We start from the raw sequence: 27,604 nt of genomic DNA on the forward strand, positions 1-27,604 counted from the left end.
AAAAGGAGGGGGGGATTAAATAATTACTACAAAATTAGCTTGACATCAAGTTTCCTGTACAATAAATTATCTAAAAAAATAGATTTAATAAAAATAGCCTTATTTTGCAATGTCCGTTGAAGTTACTTTATACAATACTCACAGCAACTTGTCTTTTCTCAAGCTCACCACGTTTGTGATGGATATCTGTAATGATGGCGAGTTAAGACTTAAATAATTAAGAGTGAACCATTTAGTTTTACTGTCTTTGTGAGGACATTGACTTCTAACTAATTAATGAATACATACACTTCACTTCAATTTATTTAAAAAATAAAATGAAATACAGATATTTGGGCCTCACAAAACAGCCAGCGACAAAGGAGCTTCTGAAAGGATACGGGTCAGATACTCCAGAATGGTCACGTCCCAGATGTAATCGTAAAACGAATCCATGGAATCATGGCTTGATTAAAAAAAAATTTTTTTTTTTAAAGTAGCTAGTTACAATTATCCATATAATTAGATAGTATAAAGCTAAATCTATCTGCCTTTATACCTGTTCTGCTCCTGGAGAGCTTTGAATGCAGTCATATAGTCGACTTCCCTCAGAAACTGGCAGAGAACAGCAACCTACAGAACCAACTGGGGTTACATCCATGTTTCCTTTTTTTTTTTAAAACACTTTAACCGAGTACCACTGATATGTAGTAGAAGTTCATTATGTCTGACTGTTTAAGATATTTTTAAGTTCGTTTCTTAGACAAGGATTTTAAGATCGTTACCTTGTTGACGGTTTCAGCGTGAATCTTCCGCCTTCCTCAGAACCGTCACCAGATGTCAGGTGGTGACGTGCCTTATCAGCTGATGTTACGTTACGAAAATAGATACCAGCGTTGGATTTTAGAGGCAGTGGAGATACGCAAGCGGGCACAAAGGATGATAAACCGGGATGAGGGAGCATACGCGCTGTCGCACACCTGGGGAGCGACCTGACAGCAGGAGGCGTGAACTACCTGTCAAATTGGACAGGACGTTCACGCCTCCATAATGTAACGTAACATCAGCTGATAAGGCACGTCACCACCTGACATCTGGTGACGGTTCTGAGGAAGGCGGAAGATTCGCGCTGAAACTGTCAACAAGGTAACGATCTTAAAATCCTTGTCTAAGAAACGAACTTAAAAATATATAGAGTACCATATCTGTGAAGATACTCAGTCGTCCAGGTACATAGTAATCTGTGGTTGGTAGAAGAGAGCAACTGGACTTGCTTGAAAAGTCTTGAAGATGTTTCGCCTCTCGTCCGAAAGGCATCATCAGTTCTGTCTGTCTAATAGGGAGTATCAAGTATTTATCCTCTCATGGATCATAATAGAATCCAAATCAGAATGCTGATGGCTGCATTGAAGGTGGCTGATAGATGTCATAGACCCCCACCTCTGTTCAGTGACTAGTTCACCTCTGACTAGTGCGGGAGTATGAGAGGACTTCCAGAAAACTGGCAGACATCTTAGCCAGAGAGGATCGTTCAATTTTGTCAGCCTGGAACGACCATCACTGAACAGAGGTGGGGGTCTATGACATCTATCAGCCACCTTCAATGCAGCCATCAGCATTCTGATTTGGATTCTATTATGATCCATGAGAGGATAAATACTTGATACTCCCTATTAGACAGACAGAACTGATGATGCCTTTCGGACGAGAGGCGAAACGTCTTCAAGACTTTTCAAGCAAGTCCAGTTGCTCTCTTCTACCAACCACAGATTATATAGAGTACCACTGAGTGTGGGACCTTACCTGAGTATGGCAGTTTAACAAAGAGCAACACTTAATCATTCTCTTGAGAACCTGTCGAAACATTACAGAGTGTAGTATAATAATAATAACATTTGTAAAAATGAATAACAGTTGTAAAGTCAGCTGCAAGATCCATGTTGCATTTGGCAGCACGGTGGTGTAGTGGTTAGCACTGTTGCCTCACAGCAAGAAGGTTCTGGGTTCAAGCCCAGTGGCCGAAGGGGGCCTTTCTGTGTGGAGTTTGCATGCTCTCCCCGTGTCTGCGTGGGTTTCCCCCACAGTCCAAAGACATGCAGTTAGGTTAACATGGGACATCCATGGCCTGAGGTTGGACTGAAGTGCCCTTGAGCAAGGGCACCTAACCCACAACTGCTCCCCGGGCGCTGTAGCAAAGCTGCCCACTGCTCTGGGTATGTGTGTGCTCACTGCTTCAGATGGGTTAAATGCAGAGGTTAAACTTCACTGTGTGCTTATGTCTGTGCGTGAGTGTACATGTGACAAATAAAAGGCTTTTTGGCTTGGCATTTCTAAAAAAGATAAATACCAAGCTTATATTAATGTGCTCATTGTAATGCAGTATCATTTCTATCAAGTCAAATCAAAGTTCAGGACCTGGTCTTCCCAGGCAGTCTCCTATCCCAATACTAACCAGTCTTTTGAGGCGCCAATCTCTGTTCCTATACCCCTCGGCCTCGCCTATTACATAGCTAGGGTTACAGTGGGGGGGCTAGTTATCTGGTAACTGCAAAAGTTTGACTCCCTACTCTCATCTGTATTGTGGCGTGCCTCACCAGATGGCAGTAGGTACCATTTTAATGATGATCTTTGGTATAACTCGCAATCTCCCAGTTGAGAGTCAGACACGTCGACCACTAGGCCAGCTTGTGGTCATTGTTTTTATAGTAACAACTAATTCACAGGAACTTGTACAGTGGATGGCCCCAACAATAAAAAAAAATGTTTTTCCTATGTGCTCTTTATTTAACATTTATGAAACTAGATAGAACTCGACGCCAACGGCATCGATGGGGATGCCTCCGCCTGGTAGACTACACGCCTTATTAAGTTGTGATTTGGGGATGGACATTTGACCTCACAGTAATCTTGACCTGTGACCTTTTAACCTCAAAATCTAAATCAGTTAATGTTTGTCCCCAAATGCACAAATGGTGAAAGTTTGGTGAAATTCCTTTCATTTGCCTTGGAGATATTGTGTTCACAAGGTTTTCGGACAGACATTTGACCTCACAGTGACCTTGACCTTAGACCTTTTGATCTCAAAATCTAATCATTTCATCTTTGTCCCAAAGTGCACAAATGGTGAAAGTTTGGTGAAATTCCTTTCATTAGTCTTTGAGATATCGTGTTCACAAGGTTTCGGGACGCACGCATGGACGGACGGACAGCCCGAAAACATAATGCCTCCTGCACCTTAAGGTGGCGGAGGCATAAAAAGCAAGTTTCAGAACTTTGAGGTAAAGCTGCTCATGTCAGCTTTCTGATACAGGGCTTTCGAGGATTTTGCACTTGCACTTTCTCAGCTGTGACCAATTTTAAGAAGAAGCAGCCTTTGTCACATGCAACCTCAAGCACAGTGAAATTCATCCTCTGCATTTAACCCATCTGAAGCAGTGAACACACGCGCACACACCCAGAGCAGTGGGCAGCCATACTATAGCGCCAGGGAAGCAGTTAGGGGCAGTACCTTGCTCAAGGGCACCCCATGTTAACCTAACTGCATGTCTTTGAACTGTAAAGGAAACCCACGCAGATACAGGGAGAACATGCAAACTCCACACGGAAAGGCCCCCCGTCAGCCACTGGGCTCGAACCCAGAACCTTCTTGCTGTGAGGCGACAGTGCTAACCACTACACCACCATGCCACCCGAGAGAGTAAAAAGAAAGGCTACTGAAGGAATGACCATTTATAGCAGCTATAACAAGCATTTACAGGAACAAGAACTTGTTTTGTTGATGTTCCACAACATTAAATGTAACAATAATCTGATAAAAATGACACCTCATTCTTGAACAAATTGTTTTAAAAATGTCATGGAGTTCAAATCCCAGTGATGAGAGCCAAGGGAGCACAATCAGGGATGAGAGTGGGTGGTCATCAAAAAAGCAGAAAACAAGATGCCCCCCAGGAAAATTTTGAAAAATAAGGCCTTACAAACCACTTGTCCTGCAATCTGAGCTGTAGTAGATTAAAAAAAAAAAAAATACATCTGTTGTCTTTTTTATATATTTACATGAAAATATGTTTCAAATCAATAGGAGTATTGTTTGAATTCAAGATAAAATCACATTCTACATTCAAGGGTATGGTTATAATTCATGATCAACAAAAACGACAAACTAAATTCACATTAAACGCAAGTTTTATTAATTATCAAAATGTTCATATATTAAATACAATTTTAGGGTGACTGACCTTTTCTCCCTATGTCCTCATTAGTTGCAAATGATTTCTTCAAAAAGTCTTTTGAAATATTTAAGTTTTCAAAACTGTCAGCATTAATTCAGATTTACTGACCATCTATCATATACATGTTCAATGTATTAAATCAAACGAATGCTAAGTTTATGGGATAATGTCTATGTACACTTTATACAATTATTTATAGTTCACAATCACTTCTTATTTTCATTTAATCATTTCAACTTCTTCAGCCTTTTGGCCAAAGACAAGAGCTTGTCAGTCCTCTCTCTGTTTTTTATACCAGCATTGATTTCACGTACCTTTGCTTCGTCTCGCTTGTCAATTGTATTCGGCATTTTGAGTAAAAAAGCCGATACGAAAGAGAAACGTATTTTTGAAGCGCAGCGACAATGAACATGTGCAAGTTTCGATAAAATAGAACAGATGTGGGTACTTTTGTAAGAACTGTTATGATTGGCTTTTGTTGGGGGCGTCGTGGCTCAGGTGGATAAGGCGCCATGCCATGGATCCGGGCGACCCGGGTTCGGTTCCGGCCCGAGGTCATTTCCCGATCCCTCCCTGTCTCTCTCTCCTGCTCATTTCCTGTCTCTACACTGTCCTATCCAATAATAAAGGTGAAAAAAAGCCCAAAAAATATCTTTAAAAAAAAAAATAAAATGATTGGCTTTTGTTCTCTCCCACACTCTTGTAAGAACTGTTATGATTGGCTATCATGCTCTCGCCAGCGATGTTTTGGCCAATTACATTGTAGAAAACACGTATTCTACCGCGAGACTTAGCGAGACTAAAGATGGCGAAAATGTAAACATGTAACATCGTCATAGGAATGAATTACGCTTGAGTATCACGAAGGAACATACCCCAACCCCCCTCAATAAATGAAAAAAAAAAATCTCAACGGATTTGGCATAATATAAAAAGGTCGATTTTTACTCAGAAAAAGCGGAAATCCGCCGAAAAGCGGAAAACTCTCATCCCTGCACAACAGGCCATGGTCTCTGGGTGGGTCGGTAGGAGGGATGGTATAACCTCTCTCGCTTATCAATCACAGCAATGCTAGCAAATCATGGGCATCTCTGAGCTCACGTATGCTGATGACTCTGAGAGCAGGGTGGTGGGTTCGAATTGGCGAGAAAAACGTCATCAGTAATTTGCTGTGGTTTAAGAGGAATTAAACACTTTGAGACATGCGGTTATAGGAAAATAAAATCAACTTCATGTGGTAACAGTAAGTCCACATTACATCGGACACAATCACACCCCTCAGCAGTGATTATTTACCTGTATCAGCACACTACGTTATGTTTTATACATTACATAATCGGACAAAGGAATTGGCATCAAAGGCTGTGCTTAAAACCCAGACTAAACAACTTGGATTTGCTGTGTAATGATAAACTGTTCTAGTGTAAGCAGTAAGTAACCGAGGTCTTGTCTGGTTGTACCTGGTCAGTGTAGACGTCAGGAGGGACGGGTTTGGTGAAGAAATCCGAGCACACAGTGCCTGCTTGGAGGTAGTAGTGCACGGCAGCAGAGTACTGGTTCGTCACTGTTCACAGAGAAAAAAAAAAAAAAAGAATAAAATATTAGCATTATAGAAATATATAAACTGCTGTCTTTTCCAGTGATTGGACTTTTTTTGCACGTAAATACTCCAGGATTTTTTTTTATTGGGCCTAGTCCATATTAAACACAGGTAAGCTTGAAAATAAATATTTTCTCATTCACTTTGCCTTTCCATTCACTCTAGAATCAAAAACATCTTTTTGAATGCGTTTTTTCAAAGTAGATAAATCTGAGAAAATCTTTCTGCAATGAATTGAGAATAATGGGGGGGGGGACGACATCGCTTTTGATAAAGCTGATGTATGAATGTTACAAGCATTTAATTTCATGATTCACCACACAAGTGATGCTGACAGAGTGAAAATGTTGGACTTGTTACAGTATATTCATATTTTAAACATTTATTAAGCTAAACTTTTATTATACGTGCTTAGATTAAAAACACAGCTCCTTCTGGTATTTGCACAGCGGACAGCTATTAATTTATTTAAAAAACACACACACCAGAGTACTACTTCCAGTGCTATTAACAAACTACATTCTTTCAGACCGTTCTTTTTTTTTTTCCAACAAAACATATTGGAATGCATTTATATTATGATATACAAGTGAAGTCAGTAGAAGTTTCAATATCTTTAGCACTTATCTTAAATTTAAAGGTGCCCTTCCACCAAAAATGTTTAATACTGGCTCTTTTTGAAATATCATATAGTTCACTCCGAGTTGCATATGCATGCTGCAAATGTAATTCTACTCCCATTCCCTGTATTAGCTTATGAAAGAAAATAGTCAGAAAAACAAGCGAATCTGAAAAAGCCCTACGAACTTATGTCACTTCGAAAATTAGTATTCATGGCCTTGCCCACCTTGGCTTGCCACTGCCCATGGGAAGAAAGTTCGGATTTAAGTGCGAGGAGAGATAGCAGAGCCCATCTCGTCAGTAGCTAACGAAGAGGACCTAACAGCAAGTAGAAAACATGTCTGAACAAGTTTGTGCCTGTGTTATTTGTGGCAGTAACACATCAACATTGCATGTTTGGGGAGGCTGGGACCTCCCCTGCGCGAGTTACGAGTGTTCAAAGTCGGGCTGGAGCCGCCGACAGAAATGAAACCTAAGCGGAGCGCCATGGCTCACCTCGGGGCAAATTACGTACCGAGGCGCGGGGCTAGCCCGCCCTGGCAGCACTGGTTCGTTATGGAGAGGGCAGAGGTCGCTGTCTGCCAAGTTTGGGGAGGCTCGGAGCCCCCCTGCCCGAGTTACGAGCGTCCAAAGTCGGGCTGGAGCCACCGATAGAAACGAACCTAAGCGGAGCAACGCTGCAAGATAGAAGAGCTGAAGAAGAAATGGTTGGAATTTATCTTTGGAACACCATCAGCGAAGTATAATGCAGCGTTAGTACTGTGTTCTGATCATTTCAACCACAGTGACTTTTCAAACTTCGGTGCCTTCAGTAGTGGTTTTGCTTCGAGGTTGTTTTTAATACTTGGATCTGTACCGTCAAGATGATCGACCACCAGCTCACAAGCTGTAAGTAAAACGTGAACTTTTTGTTCGAAGGTTTTTGTTACAAAATAGCATGTTCATATTCTCCACGTTAGCATGCATGACATGGTCACAAGCTAGGCAGGGATGAGAGTTTTCCGCTTTTCGGCGGATTTCCGCTTTTTCTGAGTAAAAAATGAGCTTTTTATATTATGCCAAATCCGTTGAGAATTTTTTTTTTATTAATTTCGGGGGGTTGGGGTATGATCCTTCATGCTGTTCAAACTTTATTAACTCCGATGTTTACACACATTATTTGTAAGTCGCCATCTTTAGTCTCGTTTAAATCTCGTGATGTAAAATTCGTGTTATCTACATTGTTATTGGTCAAAACATCGATGTCGAGACCATAATAGCCAATCAAAACAGTTTTTACAAAAGACACCCACAGCCGCTTGTTCTGACCCACTGGAGGTGGCGTCACAGTGCTGTTAGCCAATCAGAGGTAACACGTTTACTGATTGCTGTTAGCCAATCAGAGGTAACACATTTACATGTCATGAATATTAATGAGTAAGATCTGAAATCCTGTCGTTCTCCCGCCACCCACTCCTCCACCAAACTAGAACAGCCTGAAACAGGAGAACCACAGCATTTTTTTCGCCAAAACCGGCTCACAGGGCATTCATTCATACTAGAGACCACCGCACAGTTAATGAAAAAACGATGCAGTGAGACCTTTAAAAAATAAACAAGATCTCTGAAGTACCATGCACAGTTTGAAAACCACTGTTTTGCAGGCTGAGATCACCAACCAAGATTTATACAGCAACACTTACCAAAGTATATGTCGGCTTGGGTGATGAGCCAGGACTGGTTGTTAGGGTTGAGGGTGAGAGCGTAGGTTACAAGCTCCTTCACTGTTACTGCTACAGCCTCTACATCAACAGACTGTATACTGGGAGATGTGCATCACATTATCATCGTCATCATCATCCATGCTTATTTGAAACAAAAATAAAGCAATAGCCAAGGCTGCATTTTCATTCATTTATTTCAACATTAACTATAACTAGAATACACCGTCTTGATTCTTCTTGTAACTTATTGCTCTTCCAAATATCATCTTCAATATACTAAATGCTCTTTTCAAACCAGCAGGAGTGTGACTCTTACTTTGCCAGGGAGGAAGGCCATATGGATAGATGTTCTGCTGTCACTTCATTCACAATATCATCCTAAAAAAAAAAAAAAAAAAAAAAAAAAAAAGAGTTGACTACAATCGGCTCAATCCTTACATTTAGGTAAACTAAACTAGAGCGGTGGCTACAATTATAGACACCTTAACGATCTTTTGGCCGTTGCAAAAGTAGAAAAGACTTTCGGTACGCAAACTGTGCATGAATAGTTACTCAAACTTCCACTGGAAAAAAAAAATTAATGAGTTGATTCCCAATTACTTAGCGCAGTGTTTCCCAACCACTGTGCCGTGGCACATTAGTGTGCCGTGAGAGATCATCAGGTGTACCGTGGGACATTATCCAATTTCACTTAATTGTTCCGAAAATTATTTACACTACCGTTCAAGTTTGGGGTCACCCAGACAATTTTGGTGTTTTCCATGAAAAGTCACACTTTTATTTACCACCATAAGTTGTAAAATGGGCGGCACGGTGATGTAGTGGTTAGCGCTGTCGCCTCACAGCAAGAAGGTCCGGGTTCGAGCCCCGTGGCCAGCGAGGGCCTTTCTGTGCAGAGTTTGCATGTTCTCCCCGTGTCTGCGTGGGTTTCCTCCGGGTGCTCCGGTTTCCCCCACAGCCCAAAGACATGCAGGTTAGGTTAACTGGTGACTCTAAATTGACCGTAGGTGTGAATGTGAGTGTGAATGGTTGTCTGTGTCTATGTGTCAGCCCTGTGATGACCTAGCCTGGCTAAAGCGACTTCAAAGCTCTCCGAGCTATTGGTCTGGCCAAGATATTAAGCCCAACCGTTTCCCAGAGCCCATGGTTGACCCGCCTCCCTGAAATGCCTCAGTTTGCTACTGGTCAAAGCCATAAAAAGCTGTGACGAAGCTTAAACCAATCACATCACTCTTTCCTCTGACGTATGCGACGCGACGGGGCTAACTGGTAGATTAAACTCTTACCGAAGCCGGTCGGGAGCAAGGCAAAAACGTCCTTCCTTTCAATAAATACCTCCAGGGCTGCTCTTTGCTCCGTTTTCAATGAGAACTTCCCGTTGAATGCTTTCAATACAGCATCTGTGCGTAATAGATGCGGAAGCGTGAATGAAGCGCTTCTGGCATAGATTCTGTAAACAATCTATGGCTTCCGGTCGCAGTTCTACTACGTCACTGCCTTGAACACGCCTCTACCCAGGGCCGTTGGAGATGCTCAAAGTTGATTGGTTCCCGATTTTTCGGGAGCTTGGAAGAGCTGTAGATAGCTTGCCTGGCCAGACTAAGCTCGCAACAGGCCCTCGTGTTGCGTCACGCTTAGGATGGGTGGGCCCAGGCTAGTGATGACCTGGCGACTTGTCCAGGGTGTACCCCGCCTTTCGCCCGTAGTCAGCTGGGATAGGCTCCAGCTTGCCTGCGACCCTGTAGAACAGGATAAAGCGGCTAGAGATAATGAGATGAGATGAATGAGTTGTGAAATGAATAGAAAATATAGTCAAGACATTTTTCTGGCCATTTTGAGCATTTAATCGACCCCACAAATGTGATGCTCCAGAAACTCAATCTGCTCAAAGGAAGGTCAGTTTTATAGCTTCTCTAAAGAGCTAAACTGTTTTCAGCTGTGCTAACATGATTGTACAAGGGTTTTCTAATCATCCATTAGCCTTCTGAGGCAATGAGCAAACACATTGTACCATTAGAACACTGGAGTGAGAGTTGCTGGAAATGGGCCTCTATACACCTATGGAGATATTGCACCAAAAACCACACATTTGCAGCTAGAACAGTCATTTACCACATTAGCAATGTATAGAGTGGATTTCTGATTAGTTTAAAGTGATCTTCATTGAAAAGAACAGTGCTTTTCTTTCCAAAATAAGGACATTTCAAAGTGACCCCAAACTTTTGAACGGTAGTGTATTTACTGCAAATAATTTGTCTTCGTTTATCTATGCCAGCGACGTATAGTGACTGGCAGAACAATTAAATACTCCTCCAATAGATGGCAGCAGGTAGCTAATTAACCTGTGTATCTACCTGTTGCCATTCAAACAATAGAATTAATAATGCTTCAAGTGTGACAGCGGTGATAGCGATAGCAGGGATGAGAGTTTTCCGCTTTTCGGCGGATTTCCGCTTTTTCTGAGTAAAAATCGACTTTTTTATATTATACCAAATCCGTTGAGATTTTTTTCTTCATTTATTGAGGGGGGTGGGGGGTATGTTCCTTCGTGATACTCAAGCGTAATTCGTTCCTACGACGATGTTACATGTTTACATTTTCGCCACCTTTAGTCTCGCTAAGTCTCGTGGTAGAATACGTGTTATCTACAATGTAATTGGCCAAAACATCGCCGGCGAGAGCATGATAGCCAATCATAACAGTTCTTACAAAAGAGAGGACTGACAAGCTTTTGTCTTTGGCCAAAAAGCTGAAGAAGTCGAAATGATCAAATGAAAATAAGAAGTGATTGTGAACTATAAATAATTGTATAAAGTGTACATAGACATTATCCCATAAACTTAGCATTCGTTTGATTTAATATATTGAACATGTATATGATAGATGGTCAGTAAATCTGAATTAATGCTGACAGTTTTGAAAACTTAAATATTTCAAAAGACTTTTTGAAGAAATCATTTGCAACTAATGAGGACATAGGGAGAAAAGGTCAGTCACCCTAAGAAATTGTATTTAATATATGAACATTTTGATAATTAATAGAACTTAAGTTTAATGTGAATTTAGTTTGTCGTTTTTGTTGATCATAAATTATAACCATACCCTTGAATGGAGAATGTGATTTTATTTTGAATTCAAACAATACTCCTATTGATTTGATACACATTTTCATGTAAATATATAAAAAAAGACAACAGATATTTTTTTATCTACTACAGCTCAGATTGCAGGAAAAGTGGTTTGTAAGGCCTTATTTTTCAAAATTTTCCTGGGGGATCCCTCCCAGACACCCCCCCGGCTTTATATTTTTATATATATATATATATATATATATATATATATATATATATATATATATATAAATTTTATTTTTTTGTGATATTTTTGTTTGGTGGTGTGCTGTGGGATTTTTCAAATGTAAAATACGTACCGTGGCTCAAGAAAGGTTGGGAAACACTGACTTAGCGTATCAGATCAGGTGACACCGTTCTACAAGTACTGACACCTTTATCCACATCCACAGTTATCGACACCCAGATGATTATTTAAATAAATAAATAAATAAATAAATAAATATCATCGGTATGTCGTATTAAGTTAACAAAACAGTTATGTATTTAAAATTTGTTTTAAAACCGCATGAAAATCCAGGGCAACGGTCAGTTTTTTAAATTGAGATTTTAAATTTACATCTAAAAATATAAAATGTCTACTGATATTGTAATATGTGGTAGATATTTACAACAAACTGCAAAAAACATTTTCTGAATGGAATAGAAAAATCTGAATATTTCAAGTATGTCATTTTTTATATGCTAGGAATTTAATTCTGGTCTAATTCTATTTATTGCAATCGGATTCCAAATACTCTATAAACATTCCATTCTGTTATGAATCAGGGAAAAAAATTATTATAAAATGACAGCACTTTTATTTTATTTTATTTTTTTTTAAAAGTACTTCATTTACTTCAACAATGTTACACAAAGATCGATCCATAACAGTTGTAAATGTCACTTAATTCCACAGGGTGTCGATAATGGTGGACACCGGTGAAAGTGATCACTATTATGGAAACTCACGTGATTCTCAAACGTGCGTTTAGATACAAAATGGCGACTATTAAATGAAAGAGTAAGAAACAAGGTAGGTTTCGACAAGATCACGAAATATCGGTGAATTTGATCAGTAAAAACATGTCCATGATCTTTCCACCATGCTTACCTGCGATGATAACGTCCGGGTTTTCCTCAAATTGCTGATCGTGCTAAAAAAAATTCCATCTCAGGTAACGAGCTGTGTCATCAGACGACACGATCAAAGGGCAAGGGCGGGTCTTCCGGTTGATTAATTAACCAATAATAACTGTTGTAACTGAAACTCACCTTTGTAAAATTGTTTTTTATTGGTAAATCTGAAAAGGTGTCGATAATTATGGACTGTCGATAATTGTAGCCGCCGCTCTAGTCATTTACATTAGAGCTGAAGTTGAAGAAATAAGAAAATACGAGTGATTTGCTTATACGTACCCTGACGATACTATGCAGTCTCACAAATAAGGAGATGAGTGTGGTCAGCACCAAAGGCTCCTGGAGAAAAACATAATTAGTGGTGTTATAGCTTTTAAAAAAATTTTAAAAATACTTTAACAACATACAGTAAGTACCAGTCAAAAGTTTGGACACACCTAATTCAACGTTTTTACTTTTTTTTTTTTATTAATTAAAAGACACTTCATGCCTTAAAGTAATGATTGATGTCGTTTCTCTTTACTTAGTTGAGCGGTTCTTGATGTAATATGGATTACTACAGTTGTGGAATTGGGCCATTTACTGTATTTTTATTATTTACTGTTTGATTTCAAATGCATCAAGAAAGCAAGAACACCCGTTAATTGAAAAGCATTCCAGGTGACTATCTCATGAAGCTGGCTAAGATAATGCCAATAGTGTGTAAACCATCATCAAGGTAAACACTGGCTACTTTGAAGAATCTAAAATATGAAACATGTTTTGTTTACCACATAATTCCATCTGTGTTCCACGTTATTTCGTAGTTTTGATGTCTTCGGTATTGTTCTACAATGTAGAAAATAGTCAAAATACAGAAAACCCTATGAATGAGTAGGGGTGTGCAAACTTTTGACTGGTCCTGTAAATACACATACAAAAGCTTCACAAACTCACCCGCAGTTTTTTGACAAATGTGACGAATTTACTCCTGAGACCAAGCAAGAGAAATACAGGGCAAAAAAAGAAAGATTCAGTAATATTCTTAAACAGGACATTTTTCACCAACATGCCTTCACCTCATGTGTACTTACACAGAAATACAACTAATTCCTGCATATTAAAGGGCATATCCTGGACCAATTTCGGGGTTTTTTTTATATGAAAGTATGTCCCTTTACACACTCATCCAGAAGGGTAATTTTGCACAAGGCCATCTGTCTACAGCAGAAAAAAATAAAATAACAAAACGCGTCTGGAAAAATCCCAAGGGAGTCTGGAGCCAGATTCATGACGTTACCTGCGGAAGCGCCAGCAGGCTGCGAGAGCTTGCACGGTTTCAGTGCACAGCCTGTGTAGACCAAGCGCTCCCATTTCTCTCTCATTGTCTGGTCTTTTGGAAACGATGAGTACTAATCCCATCAAGATTGGTGTTGCTACACCCTCCTACGATACATCTGTTAACCATTTTAATAATTACGCAATAACGTTGAAGAAATTTGCAGAAAACCACCAGGTCGTTTCCTCAAACAAACCAGCGCTGACGTAGGATTCAGAAGGAGGCGTCCTGCACACGATGTCACGAAAACCAATGTTTGCCGGGAAATTCAAATGCCAAGTTTTTTCAGAGGCGGACCAATTCGCCTCCAATGGCTTGATTTCAACTGAATTTTTCTGGTATTGCGCAAGGTAAAAAAAAATTGCACAAAATGCAAAATGTGACAGATATTTGACCAAAGTTTAATATAAAATAGGAGAATTGCATTGATCTTGCTCCTGAATTTACCCATGATATGCCCTTTAAGGTACTTCAGTACTATTCCTCACATCATCTTCAGGAAAGCCACTGTTCTGAGTACTTCATATGCTTTGATACTTTATTTCTATTACACCACAAAATACAGCTCCTAGCTTTATTAGGAACACCAATCAGCCAATCATATGCAGGCATGAAAACGGGTCAGGGGTGAAAAAGGTGAGAAGGGTGCGCGAGTGGTGACGTGGCCTCTGGTGTTGTTTTATTTTGTTTGGGGGGTCCTCCCCCAGAATAAATATTATAGCCTCCTTACTAAGTATACTGTATTGACATTTGCACAAGGACATACAGTACAAATACAAATTCAAATACATGTAGTTATAGTGAAATTACGCCCTGGAAAAAAATGCGAATAATAGAACGAAGAAAGTGGAGAACACACAAGGAATAGTGATAATTTTTTCCTTTTATTTGCCTGGACCACCAGTGTTTCCATGGCCCGCTTTCGCTGAGTTGCCACATGTTTCAGCCTTGCCCGCTTCTCTCCTTCAGCAGTCGGTTTCTTGGCCTGCTGAGCACCGCAAGTTGCTTGAGAGCCATACTTGCTCTGCTGCTGCTGCTTTTCCTCCTTGTTCACCCTCTGCTGCTGTTTGTATGTGGCTGCTGCAGAGTTAATGTTCTTGCACAATGTTCTGTCCACTTCCCCAAACTTCACGTCCTCCCTTCTAAAGAGCTGCATAGCCGTCTTCCCCCGGACATCAGCGTGTACTTGACCGTCTGTATTGCATTAAATGTTTCCACATTCATGTTGCCACTCCTTTGATCAATTACATCATTCATCAGACTAAATGAGGACTCGACTCTAGGTCCATGAAAGATGGAGAGGCAACACTTAACCAGTGCACCCAGGGAGGGGTACTTGTCTGGTTTGTCGAAGACATGACCCCACCACTCCACGATGCTCTCTCCCTCCTTGAAGCTGGGGATGGTCAGGTCACCACTGAACCGCACAAGTTCCCTCTGGATATCCTGGTCTGCTGGCAAGAGGTGCCCCAGCATACCACTCAGCCTGCCGAGATATGGAAGTACCTGCAGCTTTCAGTTCTTTTTAAGTCAAGGCTGAATACTTTCTTCTTTGCTGCTGTCTTTTATTAAATCAAATTTGAGACTTTTAATTTGATTTCTTTCAGCACGGACAGCACTACAAAATGGCGTCTCCACTATACAGTGCCCTATATAGTGAGTAGCGAGCAATTTCAGACACAGGGATTGTCAAAAGACGCGCGCGCCCTCTTTCGAATGCTGACGTAATCAAGACGGAAGTTTTGTTTGTTTTGATAGCGATCAGGAAAGTTTGAAAAAAGTAGGAAATTCAGTCCGATGACTCAATCCAGCTTCCAGTGGTCTGGTCTGCACTCTGACTGATGCGTGCACACTCTGGCCAGCAGGAGAAGAGGCGCAAAATGATGCTGCTTGCCCTTCGCAGCGAGATGTACTCATCGCTATGGTGTCAATATCAAAGCAGGAGGAGGAGGCGCAAACCGGCACGAACTGTCTATGGGTGCGAAGCGACCTCCTTGCCCTTTGGGTCAATATCAAACCCCCCCCAATTTTTTTTCTCATCGGATCTACACGATTCACGTAGGTCACCCATTTTGGTTTCAAAACGGCGAATTTCGCCGAAAGGTGAGGGATTTTCATGTATGCATATGACAGCAGCACGATGCTCATGATACAGATCAAGAGCTTCAGGTAATGTTAACATCAAATACCAGAATGGGAGCGCACACTAAGCCAGGCCTTGCTGACTGTGTCTCTCACCTGGGCAGGATGCCGAGCGATGAATCTCTCTGTTTAATGAGGCTGACTCGACCATCGCTGGTCCGCTTGTGTTGGCTGGACACGCTGCAGATCTGCACCACCACCTCCCACAGTTCCTTAGCAGCGCGCCGACTCTCTTTAGGACCTGGGAGCTCCTTACAGGTGGAAGCAAGGAGCTGCCCGAGCTACACCCAACAGGGAAATGATCAAATGAGACAGAAACACAATCCACAAATGCCATGTTTAAAAAATAAAAGAAACCTATTAGACATTAGCATATTAGATCTGACTTTCATGTTTCATTTTGCAGATGGATGGTGGGTGGAGGGATGGATGGATGGATGTTAGTTAAAAATGCCCAGGGTCTTGAAATATTATAAGCAAACTCCATTCCCTCCAAATAACTTGGCAGAAGCACAGCACAGATATATCCTCACCTTGATATACGGGTTGTTGTTCACCAACGACTGAGGCACCTGTAATGTGAGATATTCGTTCTCTCTCCAGTTTAACATGAAGGCTACACACTCTTCCCCAATGACCTGCCTGAGTGGAATATCTGAAAGAAATTATGAACTTCACATCACATAACAGTAACCACTATGAACCTATGAAATCATGCAACAACTATTAATAAAACGCAAGGGTCTAACTGAAGAGAAAAAAGGCTTCCCTTACCGTGGATCCTCATCTCGAGGTAGCCTCGGACCCTGCTCACCAGGTCTGGAGGGGGTCTTTCCAGCCCAGCCTCAGCCTCATGTGCTCGCACCTCCAGCAGCAACAGCTCGTTCAGCATGACCTGCCGTAGCTTCGGCGAGAATTCAGTCACCAGCTCCAGGCAAGCCGAGAAAAGCTGGCGTGCATGAACAAAGTCCTGCAACAAGTGCGTTCTTCATGTAGCAGTGCAATCAAATTTTCTGAAAAAAATACTTTATAAAACTAACGAGAACAGAGCTCTGTATAAAGTCCAGAACAAAAAAGTTTCTGATACTAAATGATACACTGAAAGTACAGACCTTTATATTGACACAGTGAAGGCCTTTGGCCAAAAGGATGTACAAGAGATCCCGCGTGAGATTGTCCTTAACGGCGAGGATGACGTTTATGTAGTCTGTAGGAACTTCCCACTAGAGGCAAAGCAAACAGTAGAAACAAGGCAGTGGTTACGGAGTCATTTAATTACAACGTCTGGCATAGGCGAATAACTAAATAGAACTGTGTTCCTATAACGAACATAATCCAATAATAAAAATGCTATGCATCAGTGACTTTAGTTACTGATCCTTTTCACTATTAACTGTAAACCAGAGGGTCAGTGATGCAGTAGCTCACACGGCCATACCATGAGAAACCAGACTCGTTCATAATTAGCCAAGCTGCTCTTCATGAGAACAATTAGAACAATTTGATCTTTCAAACAAAACATCTATACATCCATTACCTGTAGCCGCTTATCCTGTGCAGGGTTCCAGGCAAGCTGGAGCCTATCCCAGCTGACTGTGTTTCCGTTTCCGGTTGAGAGTGCGTCGTGCGCGTTCTGGCTGCCGCTTCTCACCGGAGCTTTTTTGTTTTATTTTATTTCTTTTCTATTTTTTTTCTGTGTGTTTGTGTAGTTTGATGTTTGTTTGAGTGTTTTCTCCACCGGTTGTGGTGTAGCTCCGGACCTAGTTTTGGGCGTCGGTTCCCTCCAGGCCTTGGTTCGCTGTGGGTGATGCCTGTGCTCCCAGCTGTGGACTGCAGTGAGCTCGTTGCTTATTTTACATCATGGTTGTCCAGCGCTCTACGCTTTAACGCTTGGCGTGATGTTCCGAGCGATGTTGCTTGGTGGTGTCGCGGCGGCTGTGCAGGCGGTTTGGGACACACCAGCGCTCTGCGTGGCGGAGCTTCTCTGCTCGCTTTGTGGATCCATGGCGTGGTGTTCGAGCGATGTTGCTGACGGCGGCAGTGCTGGAGATGTAGGACTTGTTTTCGTGCGCCTTTTGGTGGGACTGTGGCTGCTACACCGCGGGAATTACATCCTGACCCCTAAATAAAATATTTTTTATTTTTTTTCTTTCTTTGTCTATTATTGTAAAGCGTCCTTGGGTTTCTTGAAAGGTGCTATATAAATTTAACTTATTATTATTATTATGGATGAAAGGCGGGGTACACCCTGGACAAGTCGCCAGATCATCACAGGGCTGCACATAGACACAAACAACCATTCACACTCACACCTACGGTCAATTTAGAGTCACCAGTTAACCTAACCTGCATGTCTTTGGAATGTGGGGGAAACCGGAGCACCCGGAGGAAACCCACGCGGACACGGGGAGAACATGCAAACTCCACACAGAAAGGCCCGTGTTGGCCACTGGACTCGAACCCAGAAGGTTCTTGCCGCAAGGCGACAGTGCTAACCACTACACCACCGTGCCGCCCCAAACAAAAAATTCAGAATCAAAATCCATTGAAAACTCAGGAAGGAATAGCGATTTTCCTGAACGTTTGTTAAGTGATCTAATTAGTGACTTGTTAATGAGAAATCACAAAACCAGGGAGTAACTTTTGTGCAGACTGATTCGATCTTCCAGTCAGAATCAAAATCCATTGAAAACTCAGGGGGGAATAAGTTTTTGTGAACTGTGGACGGACGGACGCCGCGTGATGGCAATAACTCACTGGCCTATAGCAGTGTGAGCTAATAATAAGAATAAGCATTTAAATGTGCACTATGCCTGCACTAAATTAAAAAAAATACATAAATAAAACTCCTATACTCTAATTTTACACTTGTATTAATTCTTCTCTCACAGGGATTTTGTTTAACAATATATTTAGACTCTGGATAATTTGCACTAGGATGAGGACATACTTGGCTTTCCACAAGAGTGGATATGTTTTAACAACAGTACTGTGCAAAAGTTTTTTTTTTTTATACAAACTTTATTATAGATTTCTATTTTATGACTTTTACCTTATCAAGTTCTCCCAGAGTGCGAGCCGAGGGTTGTTGCTAAAACCCGGGAGAGAACAGGACATATTATCGCTCGGGCAGTGACCTCCCTGCGGTTGTTGCTAAAACCGGTGACGTCCCGTTTCGTCCCGGGCTTTAGTAATTGCCTGAGCCGAGCAGTAATGGCGGAGTACTCAGTACGGATTAAATGGAGAATGAGTGGACCAGCTGTCTGATTTCTCCGCTGGATATACTTGCCTCAGCAGCAATATCTCACCCTTACGTGGAAGTAGCGAATGAACGGAGAACTGAACGAACAACGAAAAGTCAGATTGTTTCAAAACAATCGGCCACAAGATCGGCCTTCAAGAAGCGAGAACACAGACGGGTAAGCGCCGACTCTCATTTGGATACAAAACAACAACTCATTGTTTACCTGCATTTAGATTAATCCATGTAACTTGTATTGTGTATTTAAGTTACCGGTATAAGATTATTTAATTTGCTTCAGAATGTGATTGTCTCAGTTCATCTGATTATTTCATTAGCCTTTTACGTTTTATCAGTGAAAATGCATGCATGTACATGTTGCATAAGTTATAACACCTATCCTGTTTTAATGAGAGTCAACCCACAATCAATGAAGTCAAATCAGTCTTAGTTGAGCAAGTTGGTAACGGTAGTTCTTACTTTCACCATAAATGTTTATTTATATATGACTTTGGTCTATAGCTGTCAAAGGCCTCGGCCTTAAAACCGGTTACCGCTGTGACGTCACGCACTCAGGGCTGGCTGGCTCAGCGGGGCAGCTCCAATGCCAACTTTGCGGTCGATTTTAACTCTCAAAAAATATTCCTTTTTATTCCCATTTATGCAGCATACACGAGTCAAGGATGAAGATACACTACCGTTCAAAAGTTTGGGGTCACCCAGACAATTTTGTGTTTTCCATGAAAAGTCACACTTTTATTTACCACCATAAGTTGTAAAACGAATAGAAAATATAGTCAAGACATTTTTCTGGCCATTTTGAGCATTTAATCGACCCCACAAATGTGATGCTCCACAAACTCAATCTGCTCAAAGGAAGGTCAGTTTTATAGCTTCTCTAAAGAGCTCAACTGTTTTCAGCTGTGCTAACATGATTGTACAAGGGTTTTCTAATCATCCATTAGCCTTCTGAGGCAATGAGCAAACACATTGTACCATTAGAACACTGGAGTGAGAGTTGCTGGAAATGGGCCTCTATACACCTATGGAGATATTGCACCAAAAACCAGACATTTGCAGCTAGAATAGTCATTTACCACATTAGCAATGTACAGAGTGGATTTCTGATTAGTTTAAAGTGATCTTCATTGAAAAGAACAGTGCTTTTCTTTCAAAAATAAGGACATTTCAAAGTGACCCCAAACTTTTGAACGGTAGTGTACTATCCACTCAAATTTATTTAAAAATAAAGGTTCTGCGTGTCTCCTTTAAGGTGCAAAGTTCCATGAACAAACCATACACTTTCATATTTCTCACCTTGCTATTTACTCTCCAGAAGGAGCGTTCAGCTATGCCATGAAGCTCGATGAGGATCTGTCTGATCTGACGTGCATCCAGTGAGAGAATGAGCTGCTGCTCCAGCTGACCGATATTCACACTAGCAGAGGCTACAAATGGGTACATAGAAAGCAAATTGTCAATCAATGTTGACCATGTTCCATGCGTAACGATATGACTCCTCATCCAGCCATCATCTATACAGCTTATAAGGAAGGGCCGCAGGTGAGCTGGAGCCAATCCCAGCTGACTTCAGGTAAGAGGCGGGGTTCAGCCTGGGCAGGCAATTTAGAGTCACGAGCTGAACTAATCTGCACGTTTTTGGACTGGAGGAATGCCCCGGTGGAAACCCACACAGGGACGACATGCAAACTCAGCACAGTAAGGTCCCAGTCAGCCATGAGATTCAAACCCAGACACCTCTTACCGTGAGGCGACATTGCTAACCACTGTGCCATCCACTTTTCTCATCATAACATAAATGGCATGATCAAATCTTCTCCAGTACTTGGCATACCTGGGATGTCATAGAAAGAGGGCAGCGGCTTGGCACTGAGGTTGACTGTAGCTGATCTTCTCCTCATCTGATCCAACAGAGTTTTCTTTTCCTCATCTGAAAGCAGCTCCATGAAGAGCGTATGGGATGAAACCATGTAGGCCAGAGGAACCTCCTCTAACCTCTCGCAAAGATTCCTATGTATAAACATTCTTGGTCAGACCATATGGGCTTAGTACATTTCTGAACAACAAAAAAGTTTAACACTGACCCCGGTAAGAGTACTCACTTGAGAAAGAGAGCCATTTTCCTTTTGGATGTCTCCGAGGTATGCTCCTTATCTAGTGACCTTGTACATACCTACACAAAGACATGAGAGTTTAAACTTTAAACTATGAAAGAGATAAAACAATAAGTCTGCTTGTGTCAGTCAGTCTTTGGATTTCTCCCCTGTACCTCCAGCAGGAAGCTTATGGTGCGTTTACTGGGTTTTAGTAGCAGCTGATGGAAGCGGACACTGAGCACCTGACCTTCCAGAGCGTCCCGTACGGCATTACACATACACAGCTTATAACACACCTCCTCCAGAGTCGTGTCCCTGTTTACACACAAAACATTATATTTCCTCATATGTTTGTTTATCCATGCACATACGCGTGACAGCACTTCCACTGAAAACTCGCTCTAAAAATATTAAAACAACAACTCTTTACAGAACGCATCACCATATCAATTTTTTAAAGAATGTTTGGTTTCTTTATTACTATTGTTAGCCATACAAGTCCCTGATACGGGTTTATTACAGAAACAACATATTAAAATGTGCACATTAACATAAAGCTGTGGTTTGTCTTGCATGTAGAAAACTGTCAGAGCTGCTGTTAGAGAAAATCAACACCAGAAACGGGAATTCAGTAGCACTGTGGTACTAATTAACAGTTATTCCACGAAATCAATTCGCGCATGAGCTGATAGCAGAGTCCGCTATAAACCATGTACGACAAGATTGAGTGGAATAACTGTGTTATTCTATCCACATTCACTGGATTTTGAGAAAAGAAGCATTTTTATCTTTTGCAAATTCAATAAATAAAAAAAACTGTACAAAATGTCCAACAAAATCATTTCCGCTTAGACTGTAAACAAACCGGCAAAATGAGAATAGCAATTTGCGAAAAATGCTGCAATAATAATTCTTGAAAAAAAATAATAATACATTCTTACCATGAAATACTTTCATTCCATATTTTGTTGCTTTTATTTTTTGTATTTTTTGGGGTGGGCGGCACGGTGGTGTAGTGGTTAGCGCTGTCGCCTCACAGCAAGAAGGTCCGGGTTCGAGCCCCGTGGCCAGCGAGGGCCTTTCTGTGCGGAGTTTGCATGTTCTCCCCGTGTCCGCGTGGGTTTCCTCCGGGTGCTCCGGTTTCGCCCACAGTCCAAAGACATGCAGGTTAGGTTAACTGGTGACTCTAAATTGAGCGTAGGTGTGAATGTGAGTGTGAATGGTTGTCTGTGTCTATGTGTCAGCCCTGTGATGACCTGGCGACTTGTCCAGGGTGTACCCCGCCTTTCGCCCGTAGTCAGCTGGGATAGGCTCCAGCTTGCCTGCGACCCTGTAGAGGGATAAAGCAGCTAGAGATAATGAGATGAGATTTTTTGGGGTTTTGTTTTCGAGTAGAGTTTTTAATTTTACCCTCGGCTGGTTCAGCAAAACACACCGCCATTTTGTTTTTCTCTACTCACGGTATTTGAGGTGATAGCCTAGTAGTAGAGTAGCCAATCAGAGTGCACGACTGCTCATCTCCAGTGAATGTGGATATTATAAAAGGTATTTGTGGCAGCGGGGGCGCGGCCAAGCAGCAGTTTGTTAATGGAAGGCGGGGTCGGGGAAGGTAAGTGGCGAAGTCATTACAACCCCAACTCCAAAAATGTTGGGACGCTGTGTAAACTGTAAATAAAAACAGAATGTGATAATTTGCAAATCATGAAAACCCTATAGTTCATTGAAAACAGTACAAAGACAACATATCAAGTGTTGAAACTGAAACATTTTATTGTTTTTTGAAAAATATATGCTCATTTTGAATTTGATGTCAGCAACACTTTTCAGAAAAGTTGGGACAGGGGCGTGTTTACTACTGTGTTGCATCACCTCTACTTTTAACAACACTCTGTAAACATTTGGGAACTGAGGAGACCAACTGCTGTAGATCTGAAAGAGAAATGTTGTCCCATTCTTTGCTGATATACAATTTCAGCTGCTCAACAGTTCGGGGTCTCCTTTGTTGTATTTTGCACTTCATAATGCGCCAAATGTTTTAACTGGGAGATAGGTCTGGACTGCAGCAGGCCAGTTTAGCACCCGGACTCTTTTACTACTGAGCCATGCAGTTGTAATATGTGCAGAAAGCAGTTTGTTGTTATCTTGCTGAAAGAAGGAAGGCCTTCCCTGAAAAAGATTTAGTCTGGATGGCAGCATATTGCTCTGAAACGTGTTTATATCATTCAGCATTAATGATGCCTTCCCAGATGTACAAGCTACCCATGTCATGTGCACTAATGCCCCCTCATACCATCACAGATGCTGGCTTTTGAACTGTGCACTGATAACAAGCCGGATGGTCCCTCTCCTCTATGTCCTGGAGGATATAGTGTCCATGATTTCTAAAAAGAATTTCTACTTTTGATTCGTCAGACCTCGGGACAGTTTTCCACTTCGCCTCAGTCCATCATAAAAGAGCTGGGGCCCAGAGAAGGTGGCGGTGTTTCTGGATATTGTTTATATCTGGTTTTAACTTGCATTTGTAGATGCAGTAATGAAGTGTTTTCACAGACAATGGTTTTCTGAAGTGTTCCTGAGCCCATACAGTGATTTCCACGACAGACATATGTCTGCTTTTAATGCAGTGTCTCCTGAAGGCCTGAAGATCACAGACATCCAGTGTCAGTTTTCAGTCTTGTCTCTTGCATACAGAGATTTCTCCAGATTCTCTGAAACTTTCAATGATATTATGGACCATAGATGATGTGATCCACAAATTCTTTGTGGTTTAACATTGAGGAATGTTATTCTTAAATTGTTGCGCTGTTTGCCCATGCAGTCTTTCACAGAGCGGTGAACCCCGCCCCATCTTTACTTCTGAGAGACTGAGTCTCTCTGAGATGCTCTTTTTATACCCAACCATCTTACTGATTGGCAATAGGTTAATACTGACCTATTGCCAATTAATCAAATTATTATTATTTTTTTTACCATTATGCAACTTTTTCAGTCTTTTGTTGCCCCTGTCCCAACTTTTTTGAAACTTGTTGCTGATATCAAATTCAAAATGAGCATATATTTTTTCAAAAAACAAAATTTCTCAGTTTCAACATTTGATATGTTGTCTTTGCACTCATCTCATCTCATTATCTCTAGCCGCTTTATCCTGTTCTACAGGGTCGCAGGCAAGCTGGAGCCTATCCCAGCTGACTACGGGCGAAAGGCGGGGTACACCCTGGACAAGTCGCCAGGTCATCACAGGGCTGACACATAGACACAGACAACCATTCACACTCACATTCACACCTACGGTCAATTTAGAGTCACCAGTTAACCTAACCTGCATGTCTTTGGACTGTGGGGGAAACCGGAGCGCCCGGAGGAAACCCACGCGGACACGGGGAGAACATGCAAACTCCGCACAGAAAGGCCCTCATCGGCCACGGGGCTCGAACCCAGACCTTCTTGCTGTGAGGTGGCAGCGCTAACCACTACACCACCGTGCCGCCGTCTTTGTACTATTTTCAAAGAAATATACAGTTTCCATGATTTGTAGATTATCTCATTCTGTTTTTATTCATGCTTTACACAGCGTCCCAACTTTTTTGGAATTGGGGTTGTACATCTGCTGTCAGTTAATGTGTGGGTTTGTTGCAGGGACAGAGCATAAAAGGAGGGGGAGAGCAGAGAAGAGTCTCTCTCCCGACCACAACGCATGTGTGCGTGTAGCGTGTGTGAGATCGTGTGAGTGAGCACAGCTGAAAAAAAATAAGTCAAATTAAAAAAAAAAAAAAAGTGTGTATGTAAACATCAACTCTCGCCTGCCCTGCTTCTGTGCTCCACCCACATCAGGAACTGCTACAGTATTATTACAGATCTGAACTTTATACACACACAACATTTTTCACAATCCAGAATCAGTTATTAAAGGAAATCATCTGCTGATGACATGTGATCACATTGTCTCACCCTTGCTGAACCTTGTGCAGCAGCTCCAGCTGAACTGAGTGTCTGAAGTTGTTTGGTAGGTTGTGCGTAATGTTGTCTTTGATGAAGGCTTCAATCAATGCCTGCAACAAATACATGCATAAAACGTACAGTAAATAAATAATAGATCATGGAAAAGAAATAACTGCACTCCAACACGGAGCGAATAAAGAATACATGACAGATAAAGTACAATATTGATACTGATACGGCTTTGCCACAAGGTCGGTTGTTAAAAGCGCTATACAAATAAAAACTGACTTGACTTGTAATTGGGGGGTTGGGGGTGTCCACAATCCAAGTCCACATTTTATTGGTCAAAATGGTCTGATCAAAATTATGCTAGACCATGTGACCCTGATGAATGATGAAATCATTGAGAAATTCCCATCTGAAACATCTGAGCTAATGCGCACAATTAAACCCTGGTTACAGAACTTGTTTCTGTAAGTACTAAATTAGCAGTAGATAGTGCAGCCTTCTACTATGCAAGTATATCAAAGCCAGCACTGTAATAAATAAGACAGAATCATCTATATCCCCCGCCCTATATACCAACTATATACCAAGTTTCAAGAGATTATTTGTCACGTTTCAAGTTCTGCTGCAGGAAACCAACCCTACCTCTTTATACTGACCTCAGCAGCCCATGGCATAAGCCCCATCAGACCTTTTAGCTCACCAGGTGAGCTAAAAATTAAAATTTCTCACATTTCATAGTATCAAAAGGCACATATACATTACTTAATCAACACGTATAGCAACTTTCCAGACCATACCACTCAGTTTTCAAGTTCTGCTCCGGAAACAAAACCTACCCCTAAGACTAACCTAAGAGATTAAGTCTGAAATTGCTTCCATGGAAACATGAAAATTAATTTCTCAAATTTCTTAGTATGAAAAGGTACATCTACATCACCTTGTTAACATGTATGCAAAGTTTCAAATCCATATCATGAATAGTTTTGGATATATGCTCCAGAAACAAACATTGCTCTTAGAAACTAAGTCAAAATCTATTTTTTATGTAAAAATTTGAAAAATACTTGTTTTTTTTTTCAAAAATCCAAAATAGCAAAAGGCACCAGTTCACATGTTGCTTGATATGTATACAAAGTTTCATGAAGATATAGTCAGCAGTTTTAAAGATATGGCCCAGAAACAAAAACATGACCGGACGGACAGCTGGACGGATCCCGTTTCTATAATGAATGATTTACGGTATAGCCCAAGAATTAAGTAGATTTTTTTTTTCATTCATATGTTTGGTTTAAAAGAATTGATATTATAGATCACGGAGCATTTGCATTTATAATTATTCATTTGGCAGATCCTCTTTCCCCTCCCATGAGGCAGTATAATATAATCCAAGCATACAGCTGAGCAGTTGAGGGTTATGGGCAAGGTCTGCCTATTAATCCTGTGACTTGGGCTCACCATTTGCAATCAGTGGCTCAGAACTTTAACCACTGATTCACCACCATCTTGTGGGTGTACTACAAGCCCGATTCCAAAAAAGTTGGGACAAAGTACAAATTGTAAATAAAAACGGAATGCAATAATTTACAAATCTCAAAAACTGATATTGTATTCACAATAGAACATAGACAACATATCAAATGTCGAAAGTGAGACATTTTGAAATTTCATGCCAAATATTGGCTCATTTGAAATTTCATGACAGCAACACATCTCAAAAAAGTTGGGACAGGGGCTCAGTTCAGAAGCCTGCATCTCTGATGGTATGGGGTTGCATTAGTGCGTGTGGCATGGGCAGCTTACACATCTGGAAAGACACCATCAATGCTGAAAGGTATATCCAGGTTCTAGAGCAACATATGCTCCCATCCAGACGACGTCCCTTTCAGGGAAGACCTTGCATTTTCCAACATGACAATGCCAAATCACATACTGCATCAATTACAGCATCATGGCTGCGTAGAAGAAGGGTCCGGGTACTGAACTGGCCAGCCTGCAGTCCAGATCTTTCACCCATAGAAAACATTTGGCGCATCATAAAATGGAAGATACGACAAAAAAGACCCAAGACAGTTGAGCAACTAGAATCCTACATTAGACAAGAATGGGTTAACATTCCTATCCCTAAACTTGAGCAACTTGTCTCCTCAGTCCCCAGACGTTTACAGACTGTTGTAAAGAGAAAAGGGGATGTCTCACAGTGGTAAACATGGCCTTGTCCCAACTTTTTTGAGATGTGTTGTTGTCATGAAATTTAAAAATCACCTAATTTTTCTCTTCAAATGATACATTTTCTCAGTTTAAACATTTGATATGTCATCTATGTTCTATTCTGAATAAAATATGGAATTTTGAAACTTCCACATCATTGCATTCCATTTTTATTTACAATTTGTACTTTGTCCCAACTTTTTTGGAATCGGGGTTGTATATAAGGTATGATTACTGTGAGTACT

General features: G+C 41.2%; 1 protein-coding gene across 4 annotated transcripts in view; it reads right to left on the reverse strand.

The window, feature by feature from the left end:
• ints8 (integrator complex subunit 8) overlaps positions 1–27,604 on the reverse strand; it is a 50,014-nt gene that overhangs the window by 297 nt on the left and 22,113 nt on the right. For 3 of the 4 annotated variants that reach the window (XM_060942689.1, XM_060942690.1, XM_060942688.1), the window contains 18 exons: positions 25,152–25,252; positions 21,377–21,518; positions 21,210–21,280; positions 20,942–21,117; positions 20,404–20,534; positions 16,958–17,068; positions 16,620–16,815; positions 16,379–16,500; positions 15,942–16,126; positions 13,322–13,355; positions 12,665–12,724; positions 8,452–8,513; positions 8,115–8,233; positions 5,672–5,775; positions 1,783–1,833; positions 539–612; positions 381–445; positions 143–186 (listed from right to left, as the gene is read on the reverse strand). In XM_060942689.1, the coding sequence (XP_060798672.1) occupies positions 143–186; positions 381–445; positions 539–612; positions 1,783–1,833; positions 5,672–5,775; positions 8,115–8,233; positions 8,452–8,513; positions 12,665–12,724; positions 13,322–13,355; positions 15,942–16,126; positions 16,379–16,500; positions 16,620–16,815; positions 16,958–17,068; positions 20,404–20,534; positions 20,942–21,117; positions 21,210–21,280; positions 21,377–21,518; positions 25,152–25,252 (1,848 nt within the window). Of the gene's footprint in view, positions 1–142; positions 187–380; positions 446–538; positions 613–1,782; positions 1,834–5,671; positions 5,776–8,114; positions 8,277–8,451; positions 8,514–12,664; positions 12,725–13,321; positions 13,356–15,941; positions 16,127–16,378; positions 16,501–16,619; positions 16,816–16,957; positions 17,069–20,403; positions 20,535–20,941; positions 21,118–21,209; positions 21,281–21,376; positions 21,519–25,151; positions 25,253–27,604 lie in introns of those variants that run through there. The other variant, XM_060942691.1, reaches the window with a different exon arrangement.

This window comes from Neoarius graeffei, chromosome 16 (genome assembly GCF_027579695.1).
Source record: "Neoarius graeffei isolate fNeoGra1 chromosome 16, fNeoGra1.pri, whole genome shotgun sequence".
NCBI lineage: Eukaryota > Metazoa > Chordata > Actinopteri > Siluriformes > Ariidae > Neoarius > Neoarius graeffei.